This window comes from Lemur catta, chromosome 7, assembly GCF_020740605.2.
Source record: "Lemur catta isolate mLemCat1 chromosome 7, mLemCat1.pri, whole genome shotgun sequence".
NCBI lineage: Eukaryota > Metazoa > Chordata > Mammalia > Primates > Lemuridae > Lemur > Lemur catta.
This window is the reverse complement of record NC_059134.1, coordinates 62797044-62815363: the sequence shown is the minus strand read 5'-3', so window position 1 is coordinate 62815363 and position 18320 is coordinate 62797044. Positions and strand designations below refer to the sequence as shown.

The window sequence follows — 18320 nt, the reverse complement described above, 5'->3', positions numbered from 1 at the left end:
TGTAACATTTCGTCCAGGTTGGGGAGAGCGGAGATGGCCACAGTGGCAAGTGGTGATATTAATACCATTCTGAAGGCTGATATGAACATACACCTTTGCTGCCTATAGTAATGGAGGATGCAGTACTATGTTGCGGGTGAGTGTTAGTATTGCCCAGCGTTAATACTTGGATGTATATGTTTGAGGCTATGAAGCACATGGGAGTGTTTTCGTGGTATTATATAATATTAATTTTAGGAGAAGGCAGGTTTTTCTTAAAATTCACTATGTGGAACCTTGTGTGTCTGGAGGCGGTGTTCTCTCCGCCCTGTCAGGTCCTGGATGGGTACAGGTCATGGTCATGGTCATAATCATGGTCACGGTCACAGCTCAATCTCTGTATACTCAGAGCCAGCTCGTCTCACATCAGAGCTGTTTTCCTAAATGTGTTTCTCTAGCTCTTCTAGAAAATGACCACTAATTGGAAAACTCTTGGTTGTGAGATTTGCCCAGACCCTTGTTCCTGAATTGCCCCTCCTGCTCCAGTCATGCCCTTGTTACTTGGAATTCTAGGCTAAAGCTTCTGCTTCCCAGTACATGATGTACCATGCCAAGATTTGGGAGCTATGCCCAGCCTTATCAAATATGGAAGAGAAACTCAACTTGTAGCCACGGGAGTGGTTTTTGGCTAAGTGCTGCCCCTCTATCTAGTTGTAAGTAGACGTACCAACCAGAGAAGGGCAAAGACTGGAGGCGGGTGACTCTCAAGTTGAGGCCACTTGGCCTATTAGCTGCTTGCAGCAAGACCACTGCTCTTAAGGTTTTCACACCACCACAAGATTGCTCCTCTAATGGAATAATGCCCTGTAGCTTCTCTGAGACGCTATAAGTGGCATGATGTCACCATCTAAGGCTTAGGTTTAGCTTGATTTGTGGGCCCCTTGTATGTCTTCTTGCAGTGCCAACCTGTTGCTTTTTTTAAAAATCAAAACAATAGCATTTGCTTCCTCTAACTACCTCTCTCTTCCAACCCCCCCACCCCATTCTTGAATGGCATTTTATCCTTTGGAAAGAACAAGGCTATGATGCAGTAACTATTGTCTGTGTCTCTTGTGTATCTGTTCTGGTCACAAATGTATTTGGGGACATCAGATGCACTCATTTTCTATAATAAAGTTCCTTAATCAGTCTTCCTCCCACAAAAAAATGTTGACAAATATAAAAAAGGGAATTAAAAACATAAAATTCCACCATTCAGATTAACTTCTGCAAACATTTTAATGACCATCCATCCAGACATATGGACACACACTTAAATATGTACAGTTTGCATACATGGCAATGTATATGGTATATGCTCTCCTATAATCTCCTTTTGCACTCAAAATCTACTGTGGAGATCTTTCCAGGTCAACAAATATTGGTATAACTTAATAATTAATTTTAATGTCTACATAATATTCCTTTGCCTGTACCTAACCAGGTCTCTACTGGCAGGCAACTAGGTTCCTAAATTTTCACTATTATAAGTAACACTGTGATTAAAATATTTGAATATACATCTTTACAGAGCTCAACATTGATATTTTCTCACACTCAACATTTCCTATGTATTGACAGTTTTGCCAGGACCCAGGAATTCACTGAGTGAATTAAACATAGATCTTCCAAAGATGTACACAAACTTGTGGAAAGAATGTGAACAGAGAACAGAATAAAATATGATTAAGTGGCATGGAAATGCTAGGCGGAAAAGTTGGCAAAAGATGGAGGGATAACTGATTGGAGGAAGTCAGGGATGTCCTCACAGACATGGGCCTAGAAAGAGGCAGGATAAAAGTTAGCCTCGGCTTCTTCTTCTTCAGCTACAGCACTTACAATAATCATTTGTTTACATGCCTATTTCCACTGCTCCCTGTGTGCAGGCCAGGACCAGCTTTTTCTTCTTTATATACCCTTTATTGATCACAAGGTCTTGCACTTACCGAACTCTCAGTAAAGTTTTGCTGAATAGGGATATTTAACTATTAACTTGCCTGCCTGAAGAGCATTCTCCAAAAGAGAAAGAAGAATCACATAGGAGAAAGAGGACCAAGGATTCAAGTTCAAATTCCCTCCAACTTCCCAAACTCAAAGACAGATCAGGAAACAGCGATAGGAAAGACAGGAGAGAGGAAGAAAGGCAAGTTGATATGCACTTCTGTGATGCTCTCTTTCCTCTTCTGAAAACCTTATCCAAAGAGAAATCTCAATGACTTTGCAGAAGGGCTATTGGGGATGAATTCTAAGGCTTACACTACAATGTAGATGATGTACAGGAACAGGCTACTCTCTTTATTTCAGTCTATGATCTGATATCCTTCCCAGATCCCCATCTACTGGTTAGCAGGAAAAAAAAAGTAACTAAAGGTTCAATCTAGTTTAACTTATGTGACAGTTTTATTTATCTGACAATTTAAATATACTTTTAAGAAGTATTCCGTCTCTACTGGATAAAATAATGCTTGATCACTCAGAGACCCAATCCTTCCATTACTTCTCCCCTCAATGTATGGTGGCAAGAGTGTGGTTTATGTAATCTCCTGGCACTGAGAAGGGACTCTAGCCTCAGGCTGGTTTTTTATGTTGTGTCAGCTCCATCTGCTGGTCTCTGGAGCAGTGTCCTTTCTCCCTCTAGTTGAGCGTTCTGCAGGACACCAGTGCTGAGCTGGTGAGTTAACATGGGGTCTATACCTCTGGTAGGGACAATGTTCCTGAGTTGCTGATGCTGTACCAGGGATTTGATTCTGCTAGCTGCAGAACCCTGAGTTTGCTGCCACATCCTCCACCCCACCAGTTGGTCCAGCAGTGTACACCACTTTAAGGTTGAGTCAACTCACTCTGCCATAGTAGGCCTACCCACTGGGTTTCAATTGACTACCCACACCACGTAAAATCTCAGGGCATCTTTGTAAAGTTAAGCCCCAGGGCCTCCCTCTACCTGACCATGATGTGCTACGTTTCTGTGACTGAATTCTATAGTTCTGCAGTCCCCAAACCCCGGGCCGTGGACCAGTACTGATCCATGGCCTGTTAGGAGCCAGGCCACACAGCAGGAGGTGAGCAGCGGGCAAGCAAGCAAAGCTTCATTTGTATTTACAGCTGCTCCCCATTGCTGGCATCACTGCCTGAGCTCTGCCTCCTGTCAGATAAGCGGGGCGTTAGATTCTCATAGGACACAAACCCTACTGTAAACTGCACATGCGCCAGATGGAAGTTGTGTGCTTAAGAGAATTTGTTCAAAACCATCCCCCTGCCCCCGGTCCGAGGAAAGATTGTCTTCCAGGAAACTGGTCCCTGGTGCCAAAAAGGTTGGGGACTGCTGCTATAGTTGATACATGGCATAATCCATTTTGGATGTCAAAAGACTAGCATTGGCCGGGCGCAGTGGCTCACACCTGTAATCCTAGCACTCTGGGAGGCCGAGGCTGGTGGATCGCTCGAGGTCAGGATTCGAGACCAGCCTGAGCAACAGCGAGACCCCATCTCTACTAAAAATAGAAAGAAATTATCTGGCCAACTAAAATATATATAGAAAAAATTAGCTGGGCATGGTGGCGCATGCCTGTGGTCCCAGGTACTCGGGAGGCTGAGGCAGGAGGATTGCTTAAGCCCAGGAGTTTGAGGTTGCTGTGAGCTAGGCTGATGCCACGGCACTCACTCTAGCCAGGGCAACAAAGCGACACTCTGTCTCAAAAAAAAAAAAAAAAAAAAAAAGACTAGCATTACCTGAGTCTTATTGCTTTCTACTTTTCCTTTGTAAAGAATTTTACTTCCCTCTGGACAAATTAATGCCTCAGATGAACTAAGGAGAAACCCTAATCATGACATCTTCATCCCCAATTTTGTTGTCTGATGAGTACAAAGCCTATGCTTTGTTCACTTAACCTCCAGACCTTTGGTCTGGAAAGTCTGAGGCTTGAAGATTAGCAGGAGAGAGACTAGAAGAAAACTGCCTGGTCACACCACATTATACTGGTCTTGAATTCTCACAGACAGAAACACCTTCATTGATTTCTAAAATTCCTTCATCATAATTATGAATCAGACATTCTGGAAGCTTGACCATTCACTTGATACACATTCACACAGTATCTATTATGCGCAACCCACTATGTGACTTTCCTATTCCTGCTATAAAAAGTTAACACAAACTTGGTGGCTTAAAACAACAGATTTATCTTACACTTCTGGAGGTCAAAATCCAAAATTACATCTTAGAGGGTTAAAAAAAGGGTCTTGGTAGGACTTTATTCCTTCTAAAGGCTCTAGGGGACAATCCATTTCTTGCCGTTTCCTGCTTCTAGAAACTGGCTGTATTCCTAGACTGATGGTTTCTTTCCATCTTCAAAGCCACCAGTGGCCTATCAAGGTTTTTGCTGTGCCATTCTACCACTGACCTTACTGCCTCACTCTTGTGATTACACTGGGCCCTTGTGATTACATTGGGCCCACCTGGATAATGTCCTCATTTCTGAGATTGATAATTTAATCACATTTGTAAAGTCCTTTTTGCCATATAAGGTAATATATTCCCAGGTTCCAGGGATTAGGATGTGGACAATTTTGGCAGCCCTTTATTTATCAATATCACACTGAAAGGGAGAATAACTCTCAATGATTCAGACAGCTATAAAAGATGAGCTAATCTTTTATTTTTACTTTTTTAAACCAGAATATAACAGTTACACTAAAAAAATTACAGAGATTGTACATGTACAGCTCAATGGATGTATCACAAAGCAAACATACTACAGTAACCATCACCTAGGTCAAAGTATACAACATTACCAACACCTGACAACTTCCCCCTTCTGCCTTCTTCCCACCACTCTACCTTCTCTCTACTTCCCAATGGCAGATTAACACCATAGATTAGTTCTGTTTTTGAACAGGCAGTTGGATACAATATATATGTTTTGTGCCTAACTTCCTTCATTCTACACTATATTTTAAGATTTATCCATTTTACTATGTGGAGCTCTATTAGCTCATTTTCATTGTTGTATAAAATTCCATCATATGACCATCTCACATGTATTTATCCATTATGCTTATGAACATCGGGTTGTTTCCAGCTTGGGGGTGTTTTAAATAGTATTGCTACAAGCATTTTTGCATATGTCTTTGGTGTTACCAAACACCATGACCATTACCATAAACACACATTTCCATTGCTAGGAGTAGAATTGCTGGGTCATACCATATACACATTTGCAACTCCAGTAGAGACGACCAGCCAGTTTTTAAAAAGTGTCTATACCAATTTATGCCCTTATCAGCAATGTATGAGAATTCCAGTTGATTCTCGCACTCACCAACACTTAGTTTTATCAGTCTTTTTAAATTTTGGCCATGCTGGAGTATACAGCACTATTTCAATATGGTTTAGGTATGCAGTTCCCCGATTAATAACAAAGTTACGCATTTTTCATGCTTTATTGACTATTTGGATATTCACATTTATACAGTGTCTGCTCAAATCTTTTGCCTCTTTTTATTTTGTGTTGATTTTATAAGAGTTCTTTACATATTCTGTATGCAAGCCTTTTCTCAGTTGTAACTGCTGCATATATGACTTCTGCCACAAAATGGGTATATAAATTGGAAATTTAAATTTCACGTGATTTCTTATGGGTTCAGATATCATTTCAGTTTTTAGTACACAACTAAACAAAACAAAGAATTTCACAAATTTGTGACAAATAATTCTTAAACACAAACAGTAAAACTTTCAGCAGGGTGTGGTAGCTTGATCCTATAATCCCAGCTACTTGGGAGGCTGAGGCAGGAGGACTGCTTGAGCCCAGGAGGTTGCAGTGAGCCAAGATCACATCACTGCACTCCAGCCTGGGAGTCAGAACGAATGTTTGGAAAAAAAAAAGAGTAAAGTTTGTATTAAAATACATCTCCAGGCCGGGCGCGGTGGCTCACGCCTGTAATCCTAGCTCTGGGAGGCCGAGGCAGGTGGATCGCTCGAGGTCAGGAGTTCGAGACCAGCCTGAGCAAGAGTGAGACCCCGTCTCTACTAAAACTAGAAAGAAATTATCTGGCCAACTAAAAATATATATACAAAAAAAATTAGCCGGGCATGGTGGCTCATGCCTGTAGTCCCAGCTACTCGGGAGGCTGAGGCAGTAGGATCGCTTAAGCCCAGGAGTCTGAGGTTGCTGTGAGCTAGGCTGATGCCACGGCACTCACTCTAGCCTGGGCAACAGAGTGAGACTCTGTCTCAAAAAAAAAAAAATAAAATAAATAAATAAATAAATAAAATAAAATAAAATAAAATAAAATACATCTCCAAAAGATGTGGATAGGGCAAATTTTTTCAATTAGTTCACTTATCTTTAGATGAATAAAATACTCAATGCTAAAATGTGACTGGGTTCAGTGAAGAGCAACAGCAAAAACAAAAGGTACCAGGTCACTTGGAAGTACAGGAAGTACATTAAAAAGTGTATTTATGATTTTTGTTGAAGGCATTGTTTACACTATTAACAACTTACTCAAGTAAAACTAATCTACTTAAGAAAACTCTTAAATAGATGGTAGAAATGAATAAATGATCAGATAATTAGTGGAAGAGTGACAGTGACAGACTTTAGCCAGATTTAAAAAATAATCTGTATTTACATGACCCAAACCTTTATCAAAAGCTAACGAAAGAAATTTATACTATGCAAATTTACCTCTATAAAGCTGGTTTTAAAAAAAAGAAAATGTTTTTCCCATGCAGCTGAATAAATGTTCATGACTAACTTACTTTCAACAATATATATTACTTTTCCTCTTATATGCAACATTAAACTGTTGGAATAAACATAAAATTTTCTCTTAATTTTTGAAATGTGAAATATGCAACTGAGACCTAAGTGAATGAAAATACTCATTAAACTTTTTCTCATTACTGAAATTAATGTAAATGCATAGAGGATGCACATTGTAAAACATTTTATTTCCCAGCATGATTTTTATAAATCTTTAATATCCTAATTCTAAAACAGATATAGTACATGATGTTGCCATCAATTTGTCATATGGATAAAATTAGACAGTATCACCTTCAATATTTCTTACTAATAATCTCTATGATTTTCTTAATAGGACTCTCCTTTAGGAAAAATTCTTGGTTTTAACAATTGTCAGGAGTTAAAAGAGATGAAGCCATCAAAGAAAAATTACTATTCTTGCTCTCCTTACTACAATATATCTGATTTCAGTATATTCTATCATGAACCCAAAATATCATTTTTTTCTTTTTTTTCTACAACAAGATTCAGAAGAGAAAAAAATACCATTTCTAATGTCACATTTAACCCTTAACAGAGTAAGCATGGAAAAGGAGGCTTCACATATACCAATTTTTTTTTTTTGAGGAGAAGGAAAGAGGAGTTTATTAATTTGCCAGCAAATGAGGAGGTTGGCAGACTCCCATCTCAAAGTACCAACGTCCTGTTTTTGAGCAGAGGTGCAGAGCTTTTACAGGTTCTGATCAATCCCATAGTCCCATCTTTGGCTAAGACAATCTTGTGACCTCCACCTGGGCAATTCCCGTGAGCCATCTCCTGTGGCACAAAGAATAAAGGACATGTCGCTGCTCCTCCCAACCACTGGCCTGAGGCAGGGATGTAGGTTTTAGTTCTCACAAAAGATGAGGGGTTTTTAGGACACAGAAAACATTTTTACCCCTTTCCATCCCATTCTCTCTGTTACATATTCCCCACTGTCAATTTTACCCTTCCATAACTATGGGAAGAGGGGTGATGTAGTCACTGTGCTACTTCCTGCTGAATTGGGGTGATGTTTTAGATGGGAGGCTTATATTTATGTATGCCATTGTAAAGCTTTGACACTGTATTTGCAACAATAGATTACCAGGTGGAAAGAAGTTATAAGCAAAAACTACAATAGTGAGGACTGACAAGGTGAAATGGACTATGGCCTTGTACACAATGGGCTGGGTTAGAGAAGAAACATGGGACCTCTGTGTGCAGAGCTATTAGTTGCACTCAGTAGGTGATCTGAGAGACTGACTTCTGTACATTTAGAAATCATATGCAGAAATACTTGCACCAAACAAGGTTCAAGATGACAAACCCAGCAGCAAGACAGATCAACAAAACAGGTGATAGCCTGAAGAAATCCAAAGGAGTTGTCCCTCTATCCTATAGAGAAAATGAATAATCAAATGTTAGCAAAAATATCAACATTTTCATTTTTCCCTTCTCTTTAAACAAACACTTTTTAGATTCCCCTAAAGGCTGGTCCATCCACTAGGGGCTTGGGACCTCTTCTTCCATGGGATATCTCTTGACTTTGGTATCATGGACCCATGGTTTTCATTTCTGACAATTTCAGTGAGGTGTCAGTTAGCAGAGGCACTTCACACGGTCCCTTCCACTTCTCTTACAGCAATATTTTGATTTTTTCCTATGTTTGACCCCCTGGATTTTTCATTCAGAACAATGTACCAAAATAAGATTCAAGATGGGCAAAATGAATGGCTTTCTTTCTTAACATGAGAGAAGGGTCAGTGGGAAATGGGAAGTAAAAAAGAAGAACAAAAATGCTATCTCTACTAGACATATTCCCAAGATCAATTTTGGAAAAGAGGTGTATGGATGTTGAAGACGTGGAAGAAATTACTGTAAAACTACCCATACAAGTGTGTCTCCTAGAAAGTCATTATGTACCCCCAGGGGTCTGCATACTTCAGTTTGAAGACAGCTTTCCTAGAATATAAGCCCTATGAATGTAGAGACTTGGTACACTTTTTTCATTGTTTGTGTGGGATATTTTCTGTTTGCTTCCCCAGATATATTCGCCATCCTCTGTGTCCTGTTCTGTGCCCTGAAACTGAGCTACATTGCCTTCTGGTTTCTGCATGAGTGAGGCTACAGGGAAGGACCAGCAAATGATCAAAAGGAGAAAGGAGAGTGAGTTCTGATTCTCCCAGGTCCCTTCTCACACTTCCTTCCCTCCCCAAGCATCGCCACTACCATACACCTACCCTGTCCAGCTTCCCCTTCCCCAGGGAATTTTTTCCCACTCTTCCTTGACCCTTCAGGCCTAAAGGTGGTAATGGCTCCAACCTTGCTTCCCCAATGCCCTGCACAATTGTTTGTGTTAGCTTTCCTGAATCCAATCCACATCTTACATAATTTGAATGTGTCATCTGTTTCCTGTAGGGATCCTGCAAGTATTCAATGTTTGTCAAATGAATAAATGAATGCCCATCTCTTCCAAGTCACCATATTTTATCCGCATTACCACAAATGCTTCTTAACTCTTCCCTGACCCTACTCTTGCTCCCTCCACCCATTTTCCACAGCTTAAGCTAAAGAGATATACTCATGTATTACGTAACAACAAGGATATGTTCTGAGAAATGCATCATTACGCAATTTTGTCGTTGCACAAACATTATAGAGTGTATTTACAGAAACCTAGATGGTAGAGCCTACTATACACCTAGGCTCTATGGTATAGCCTATTCCTCCTAGGTTACAAATCTGTAGAGCATGTTATTGTACGGAATACTGTAGGCAACTATAACACAATGGCAAGTATTTGTGTATCTAAACATATCTCACCATAGAAGAGGTACAGTAAAAATATAGTATTTTAATCTTATGGGACCTCCTTCATATATGGAGTCCATTACTGACTGAAACATGTCATTATGTAGCCCAAGACTGTATTTAAAGAGCAAATCTGATCATGCTCCTATTTACCTTTAGGTCTCAGCTTAGACATCACTTCCTCAGAGAAGCCTTCCTTGACATACTGAACTACACAGCTTAAATTTCCTTCATTGTATATTCCCACAAAAATCTATATTGTCCCTTTCTAAGTATATAAACCCACTTATATATATCTGTTAATGTTTCACTCACCACTAGAATTATATGCCTTATAAGAACAGTGTCCAGTGAATGCCCAATGGCTAGTCCAGTGCATAGTGCATAGTAAGTTTCAACATACTTATTGAATGAATGAAAGAAATGAGTAGGGTAGAGATACTGACTTTAAACTCACTACTGAGCTACATTTAAATTCAAATGCAGTTCATCCCTTTCCAAGAATAGAACCTCTTTTCACTTTTTCCACAGGCACTTTCCTCAGTTTCCTCACCTGCACCATAGCTCAGGTGTTCTTAACCTGGAGGTCACAGACACCCAAGGAGTCAATGAATAATTCAGGAGGTCCATGAACTTGGATGGAAAAAAATATACATTTACTTTCACTGACCTGTGACTGAGATGTAACATTTTCTTTGATTTCTATGTAAGCAGCAAAGCACAACAGTATTAGTAGCAGTGATTCTTCTCCAGTAGAAATCATCCATATTTTGGTATTATATTACAATTGTTGTATATACTTCAAAATATCATTATGTTCACCATTACTTTAAAATATTACAGTACTTATTAAACTCACCACTAGATCCTTTTATTTAATGAATTAGCAAAACAACAGATATGTCAGCAATTTGAAGATATTTAAAAAATATTTCAGGCCGGGCGCGGTGGCTCACGCCTGTAATCCTAGCTCTGGGAGGCCGAGGCGGGTGGATCGCTCGAGGTCAGGAGTTCGAGACCAGCCTGAGCAAGAGTGAGACCCTGTCTCTACTAAAAATAGAAAGAAATTATCTGGCCAACTAAAAATATATATACAAAAAAAAATTAGCCGGGCATGGTGGCTCATGCCTGTAGTCCCAGCTACTCGGGAGGCTGAGGCAGTAGGATCGCTTAAGCCCAGGAGTCTGAGGTTGCTGTGAGCTAGGCTGATGCCACGGCACTCACTCTAGCCCGGGCAACAAAGTGAGACTCTGTCTCAAAAAAAAAAAAAAAAAAAAAAAAAAAATATTTCAATAACAACATAATTGGTTTCCTTTGTAATCCTCTGTATTTTATTTCATGCATTTAAAACATCATTTTCAGAAGACTAGGATTGGTCAGAATTGGTTTAAAAGCATACAGAAAAAAACTGTTAAGAAAACTTGGACTGGAAGATCAGCAGGGCTCTCCCTAATGGATCCAGTTTATAGCTACTGTCTCCTTGGATGCATCTATTGTCCAATTTGTATCTTGTTCAAAATAGATTAAGTTGGGTATAAAGAAAAGAACCAATTTCTAGTGTTGAAGATATATATCAGCTAGGGTGAGAGAAAGGACCCAAAGCAGAAGCAAATCAGATGGTTTAAAAATTGTACATTCAGGCCGGGCGCAGTGGCTCACGCCTGTAATCCTAGCCCTCTGGGAGGCCGAGGCGGGTGGATCGCTCGAGGTCAGGAGTTCGAGACCAGCCTGAGCGAGACCCCGTCTCTACTAAAAATAGAAATAAATTATCTGGACAACTAAAAGTATATATAGAAAAAAATTAGCCAGGCATGGTGGCGCATGCCTGTCGTCCCAGCTAGTTGGGAGGCTGAGGCAGGAGGATCACTTGAGCCCAGGAGTTTGAGGTTGCTGTGAGCGAGGCTGATGCCACGGCACTCACTCTAGCCCGGGCAACAAAGTGAGACTCTGTCTCAAAAAAAAAAAAAATAGTACATTCAGTGACATGTCTGAGTTCAGGCTCATAGGAAGCAGTGAGCTGGAGAGATCTTTTTAATAACTTAGATCCAGGAGTGAAAAGACATAGAGAAAGAGACATACCATCCAGAAGTACAATTAATGAGATATTTGGCATTGAGTTATGATAAAATTTGGCTGACAAGCAATATGCTTAGCCACACCATAAATTCTCAATAAATATCTAGCAAATGAAAGAGAAAGGAGAGGATAAATAATTGTTCTAAGTAGAGGTGGTGAAATCATCAAAAAATATTCACACAAAAAATCAAAATTCTATTTTTTTAAGTTTTTTTTTGCTTCTGTTTTTTGTTTTTTACAAACTTGTATTGAAAGACTTAGAAAAGGGCAGTGCTAGCATGGGGGTGGAGGTAAGGAAAGAGTAGATGGGATGCATGAGTCAGAGTCCCTCTCTGACCTTGAAGGGCCTTATAGTTTTAGCAGCAGGCAGTTCATCTCACTAATAATAATACAAGGAAATGAGGCAAGAAGGGGAAAGAACACTACATGAATAAGGCAAGTTGGACACAGCTAGCCACCATTTCCAGAGTGAAACATCATTATGGAGGGTTATGCTGATTTTATCCACACTCCATGTCCTTCTAGTGCCCTAGAACACTTCAACTTCAGTTTCATATAGCTCAGGACTTATTTCATAAGTTCAGTTGTTTACAAGGTTTCTTGTTTCCATTTGGGATGTCTTAACTTGTTGTTATCCTTTATATCCTAGTGACTCTGATGTAAAAAAAAAAACAACTCACTTTTAACTGAGCCTGATACGAGCACCATTCCATTAGATACTAGAGATACGTTATGTCTTTGTCCTATCCTTCCCAAAATATTGGTTTCAGAGAGGGGTTAAGACCCTGACGTAAGGGGGGAAAAATGTATGTGTGTGTGTGGGGGGGTGTCCAGTCCCTATGATACTTCTAGACACTCAGGATTCTAGGGATAGAATCAAAAGTTGGTTTGGGGTTCAAGCAACAGTTGCTTCCTACCATCAACACTAAATCCACGATTGAACATTTGCAGAGTTCCCTCTACTGGTTTCCAGAACACTGCTCACAGAGGCTTCCACAGACTAGGATGCAGGCATTTAGGAGTTCTCTGCAGTGGTGAGGGCACATCCAATCCCTTCTCCCAAAAGAGGTTATGGACAAAAATTATGCTAAAGATCTTTCTTCTTCAGCTGCCTCCCAAAATATTGACTGGGACCACTTTCCTCACTCCTGCCAGACTGACTATGGTCACTACCAACACTTTTTCAGGGGTTCAACCTGGACTCTCATCAGTTACTCCCAGTCCTGACTCAACCAGAATACTCAGATCTATTCTGAGCACCTTCCCTGGGGGCTCCGGTGGATACTCAGAGCCAATAGGTACCAAGTGGTGGGAAGTCAGAGCAGCGTGGCTCGGGTGCAGGACTAAGTGGATGAATTGTCTGTAAAGAATTTTAAAATTATAAAAAAAAAAACAAAAGTCAGTCTGATTTTAATTATCACTGTCTACATCATTCTAGACAAAGTTAGTGATACAATAACCCTCACCAAAAAATTATTTTGTTGATCTAAGTCCTACACAATTGCTGTAGTTACTGCTGAGTTACAATAATATCTATGTAGCCTTCAATTTCCTACCTTTTTAAACTTATGCATTAAAAAATATTTTATTCTACATGGAAGTTAACTTGGAGAACTACCAATTACACAAACTATGCCACACATATTACTTTGGACATAAATTCGTAAGAGCTGCATTATCTTTCAAGTTCACTTCAGGTGCATTGCATCATTCCAATCCCTGTGGTACAATATATTCCTGCTTTTAGAACAGTAGATTTAAAACAATCGTAGTCATATGGGATTTTTCTTTTATCAGTTTTTTTTAATTAATGTGAAGTTTCAGATGAGGCCAACAGAACACAGAAATATCCGCAAACAGACAGAATAAGGCTTGAGCAGCATAGAAATCAGTAAAACATCAAGGTTTAAAATTGTTCCTTGAATACCAGCCCACAGAGATTGTGCAGAAAGCCAGTAACTCTGCAGAAACAAAATGTAAGGAAATTGGCATAGAAAAAATAATCAAATTTTGAAGACTGCCAGAAGACACAAGAGATGATGGTCTTGTATTGCCAGACAAAGTCAAAAGGACAATATTTGTGCTCCAGTTGTTTTCGCCAAGTAGACACACCTTCTAAAACAATAGGTCAAATACTGTCAGTGTTGATGTTCATTTTCTCTGAGTTTTGCAGAAGAAAATCTTCACAAGTTTTTATTAATAGAAATTTATGGTAAATTTTCTGGTAAAACTATCTTAGTGAAATTTTTCAACTGCGAAGACAATTGAAAGCTGCAAGAATTATTCCCAAAGAAGACATAGATGGTACTGTAATTTCTATAATTTATTAAGTGTGATTTGTATAAATCTCTGCCAACATAACCATATGTTTATTACTTTTCCTATTTGTATATCTGTTGCTTCATAAGAAGAAACTTTTCAAAATTAAAATTAACAAAGAATTGTTCTTTGGTTACCTATAAGCTAAGACAGAGTGACAAATCTATACTAATTCACTCCTTACATGCTCATGTTCAGTGGACATGAACATAAACATGTGAGGAGTGAATTAATTTCCTAAGGATTCCATAACAAAGTATTACAAACTGTGGGACCTACAACAACAGAAATGTATTGTCTCAAGGCTCAGGAACTTAGAAGTAAGGAATCAATGTGTCAGCAACAGGGTCATGCTCTCTGAGGGATCTGGAAAACAATATGTTCTATGCCTTTCTTTTAGCTGCAGATGTTTCCCAGCAATCTTTGGTGTTCATTCACTGACTTGCAACTGCATAAATCCCATCTCTGCTTTCAAGGTCACATGGCATTCTCCCTGCATGTCTCTCTTTACCCGGTCACCTTCACCCTGTGTGTCTCTTCACACTCATTCTTTTTATAAGGACACCAGTCATTTTGGATTAGGCACCCAATAACTACTCCAATATGACCTCATCTTAACTAATTACATCTGCAATGATGCTATTTCCAAATTAGGCCACATTCTGAGTTACTCCAGGTTAGGACTGGACATAGCTTTTGGCGGGGAAGGGGATATAATTCAACCCCTAACAAGGACCAATTTTGACAGTCATTGTAAATTGGCAGGCGTTAAGGCTCAACAACAAACTATAATGCCATTGTTCTATACTTTAACATAAATATTTAGGTACATTTTCCCCTTTTTTCAAAATAAATACACTGATGAAACTTAAGGCTATTAATCCATTACTTTTCCTTTTAGCCTTGTCATTTTTTCTTTAACTGGAATGATTACTTCAAAAGGAAGTTTTCAGTATCTGTGCTTCCTTTCTGGCCATGGTTATTATTCATTTCACCATTACTACTGAAAATCATTGTTAAAATTGATTCCCACTGCTCTGGCCTGGCAGGGCAGTCAGCCCACCGGACCCCGACCCCCTCCGGCGTCTTTGCCCACAGATACTCACTTTCCCGGCGGGCTTTGCGGCGGAGCTTCCCATCGCCCTAAATGCTCCAAGTCGCCCGACACAGCACACGAGGGACCCGACAGCCCGCTTATCCCACACTAGGGGGCGCCTCGTTCTCCGGCCTGTCACTGAGCGTTCACAGCGCCTGCAGCCGGCCCAGCTCTCCGCCTCTAGAAAAGGTCAGCACACCTCTTCTCCGCCCTCCCCCAGATTGCCAACGAGGCAGGCTCCGACGCTCCTGCGCAAACACGTCCACCACGCACCGACCTACAGCGCATGCGTCCTCTGAAATTGGCTCCGCTCGGCCTCCCCTCCAGAGTTTCCAGTTCCGGCCTCCTAGCGGCGGGCAGAAGCTGGAAACATGCGGCTGTCGGTCGCCTCCGCCATCTCCCACGGCCGCGTATTTCGCCGTCTGGGCCTTGGTCCCGAGTCCCGCATCCACATGTTGCGGAACTTGCTCACGGGACTGGTGCGGCACGAACGCATCGAGGCGTCCTGGGCGCGCGTGGACGAGATGAGGGGCTACGCTGAGAAGGTGAGGAGCGGGGCCCCCCTGTCACCGCGCAGGTCCGGCCTGAGCGGGCGGGGTCCGGCTGCTTGGGGAAGGAGAGTGGGACCACCCTAGTAAACTCTTCTGCAAGTCTGAATCCCTTAGCACCCTGAGGCCACTCCTCAGGCACCTCAAATGGAAGACTGGTTAGCCCTGCGGAGTAGGAGGGGGCTTAGATTAAGTGAATGAATTGCCATCCAGCATTAGAGAAATTAGATTGGCGCCCTGCTTCTTGCTCGGGTTGGATCCTCGATGTTTTGTCCTCACAGCTCATCGACTATGGGAAGCTGGGAGACACCAACGAACGAGCCATGCGCATGGCGGACTTCTGGCTCACGGTGAGTGCACCCTCTCTGCCTCCCAAATCACACCCTTTGCTCCCAGTGGAGGACCGGGTTGTTGGAGGAGACAAATTGGCTGGAATTAAGCTAGGTTGCTCACTTATGGACCAGTGTTAGGAACTAAATTACAAACGATATCTTAAATTAGTTAAACTGTATGTGAATGTGCTTCTGCACAACTGCCTATAAATGACCCCTTTGTGTAACTTTGACCCTACCAGATTGGGGGCTGGGAAAGGTCTATGTACAGGTGTGTACAGTACATATGTACTATGTACAGATCTTACCTTTGGGAGTGGTTGAAAGTTAAATGCCTCTGCACTTGGACTTGACTCTGCTGTCTACTGAATAACTCTCTCCCTCTAGGAGAAGGACTTGATCCCAAAGCTGTTTCAAGTACTGGCCCCTCGGTACCAAGGTCAGAATGGGGGCTACACAAGAATGCTGCAGATCCCAAATCGGAGTGAGCAGGATCGAGCCAAGATGGCAGTGATCGAGTATAAAGGGAACTGCCTCCCACCCCTTCCTCTGCCTCGCAGAGATAGCAACCTTACACTCCTAAATCAGCTGCTGCAGGGACTGCGGCAGGACCTCGCCCAGAACCAAGGAGCAAGAGTCCACAGCTCCCACACAGCTCAAACACCAGGAATTTAACTGGATCTGAAGGATCTACAGCCCGTATTGGTGCCCACGATCACAGATCTTTGGAGCTCTTTTACTCTCTGATAAGAACTGGAGCTAAGAGTTAGTTGTAAAATGGACAATGTTAATGGGGCTGAGGACATTCTGGGGAGCCAGTGGCCCTGTGTTTGCACAATAGATAAAATTCCTTATATGAGTGTATATAAATTGGATTTTTTTAATCCTTCCCCTGTGATTTCTGGAGAATGAGAACTATCCAGATGCTAAGTCTACCTGGGAGAAAATTCATGGCTTAATGTTTGCAGTCCTTAGATTTGGGTTGGTTTTGTGTAGCACAGTTGTTTTCCTTAATACCACCTTAGATGGGGCATGTATCCTATCATTCTAAACTGATTCCCAAAAGTGATTGTGTTTTGACATTTAGTCTCAGAGAGAGTGAGCCCCTGAGATTTCCTAAAGAGCATTTCCTAACAGGAGTAAGGAATGAAAATCTGCAAGTGAAACGTCCTTAAACAATCCAGTACCTTAGGAAGCTTTAGGGGATACTACAACCATTCCTCTGTTTCTGGGCAGCATCACACATTACCTTCATGTGCCCCCCTCAACCCCTGAATGGACCTTGGAGTAGGGGACCTAAGAACTCAGATGTTCCACCACCCGGGTCAAAGGGGTGGAGGCATTCAGCAGAGGATGTTGGGCTCCAGGATAAGCTCCTTCCTCTTGGTGGGGGGAGGGGTGAGTGAGAGGGTCAAAGTGAAAGGCGCGTTAGGAAATTAAACCTGCTGGGAATTTCCTGGAAGTTTTTATTGTCGCCAAATCTGGGTCTCTGTGGGAACTCAGAAAAGGGAAATCCGGCTTCAGAATGGCCAGAGTATGTGAGAAGCAGGGAGCTCCTTTACATCCTCTCATTACTCTGAAGGCAGGCCTGTCCCAGCCAGGCTGCCAGGCTTGACTAGAGTGGTGGACCTGGGAAGACTTGGGAAGAGCCATCACCCTTGGCCTGAACACTTGATAGGAGGCCCTGATAGTTGCCACATCCCTGGTAAAGTGGGAAGAAGAGATTTTATCTTAGGCTGCACCTTCAGAGTGTATTAGGCCCACTGAACCCATACATTGTCTGAGATAATAAGTCAGGGTGAGGGTAGAGGGATCATTGGTCTATCAGATAGACATGAGTTTCTGTGGCAGAACTATTCTGGTGCTGTTTTGCTGACTGCCCTAGTCTGAGACTCATCTACTCCCATCAGGGCTCTCCATCTCTTTTGTCTACTCTAATTTGTCCTTCACACTACTGCCAAAAGCTCTTAGATTTTGAGTGACATATACTGGACACTCAAAACATTTATCAAATAAATCTGCAAGTCTGATGCTCCCCCCCAAATTTATCCATCTTCCTTTCTTTACTGTGAACATTCACCCCACTTAGATATCTAGGAGCCATCCCTTTCTCCTAGAGAAATCACTTTCCTTAAAGTTAAAACCACAATAGGTGGATTATGGCTGTGTTCCCATAGTGTTTCCTCTTAGCCCCCAGAAATATATCTCACTTTGGGGCTCTCAGCAGTTCCTTACATGCATATTAAGCATCTGCTAGTCCCCAGCATCATTTTATGCAGTGTGGATAGAACATTTATCAAATGTTTGCATATGTCAGGCCCTGGACTAGATACCAGGGATGCAGAGCTAA

General features: G+C 41.4%; 2 protein-coding genes across 3 annotated transcripts in view; both read left to right on the top strand.

Moving 5' to 3' along the window:
• LOC123642368 (interferon-induced very large GTPase 1-like) overlaps positions 1–10370 on the top strand; it is a 35816-nt gene extending 25446 nt beyond the window's left edge. Inside the window, exons 2-4 of one of the 2 annotated variants that reach the window (XR_006736443.1) lie at positions 18–136; positions 8834–8954; positions 10131–10370. The gene's annotated coding sequence lies outside the window, so the exon portion shown is untranslated. Of the gene's footprint in view, positions 1–17; positions 137–8833; positions 9259–10130 lie in introns of those variants that run through there. The other variant, XR_006736442.1, reaches the window with a different exon arrangement.
• Positions 10371–15388: 5018 nt separating this feature from the next.
• MRPL17 (mitochondrial ribosomal protein L17) lies at positions 15389–18014 on the top strand. The gene is made up of 3 exons (XM_045557400.1): positions 15389–15635; positions 15920–15988; positions 16358–18014. Exons 1-3 carry the CDS (start codon positions 15462–15464, stop codon positions 16643–16645), a joined length of 531 nt encoding a protein of 176 aa, XP_045413356.1. The 5' UTR covers positions 15389–15461; the 3' UTR covers positions 16646–18014.
• The last annotated feature ends 306 nt before the right edge of the window (positions 18015–18320 follow it).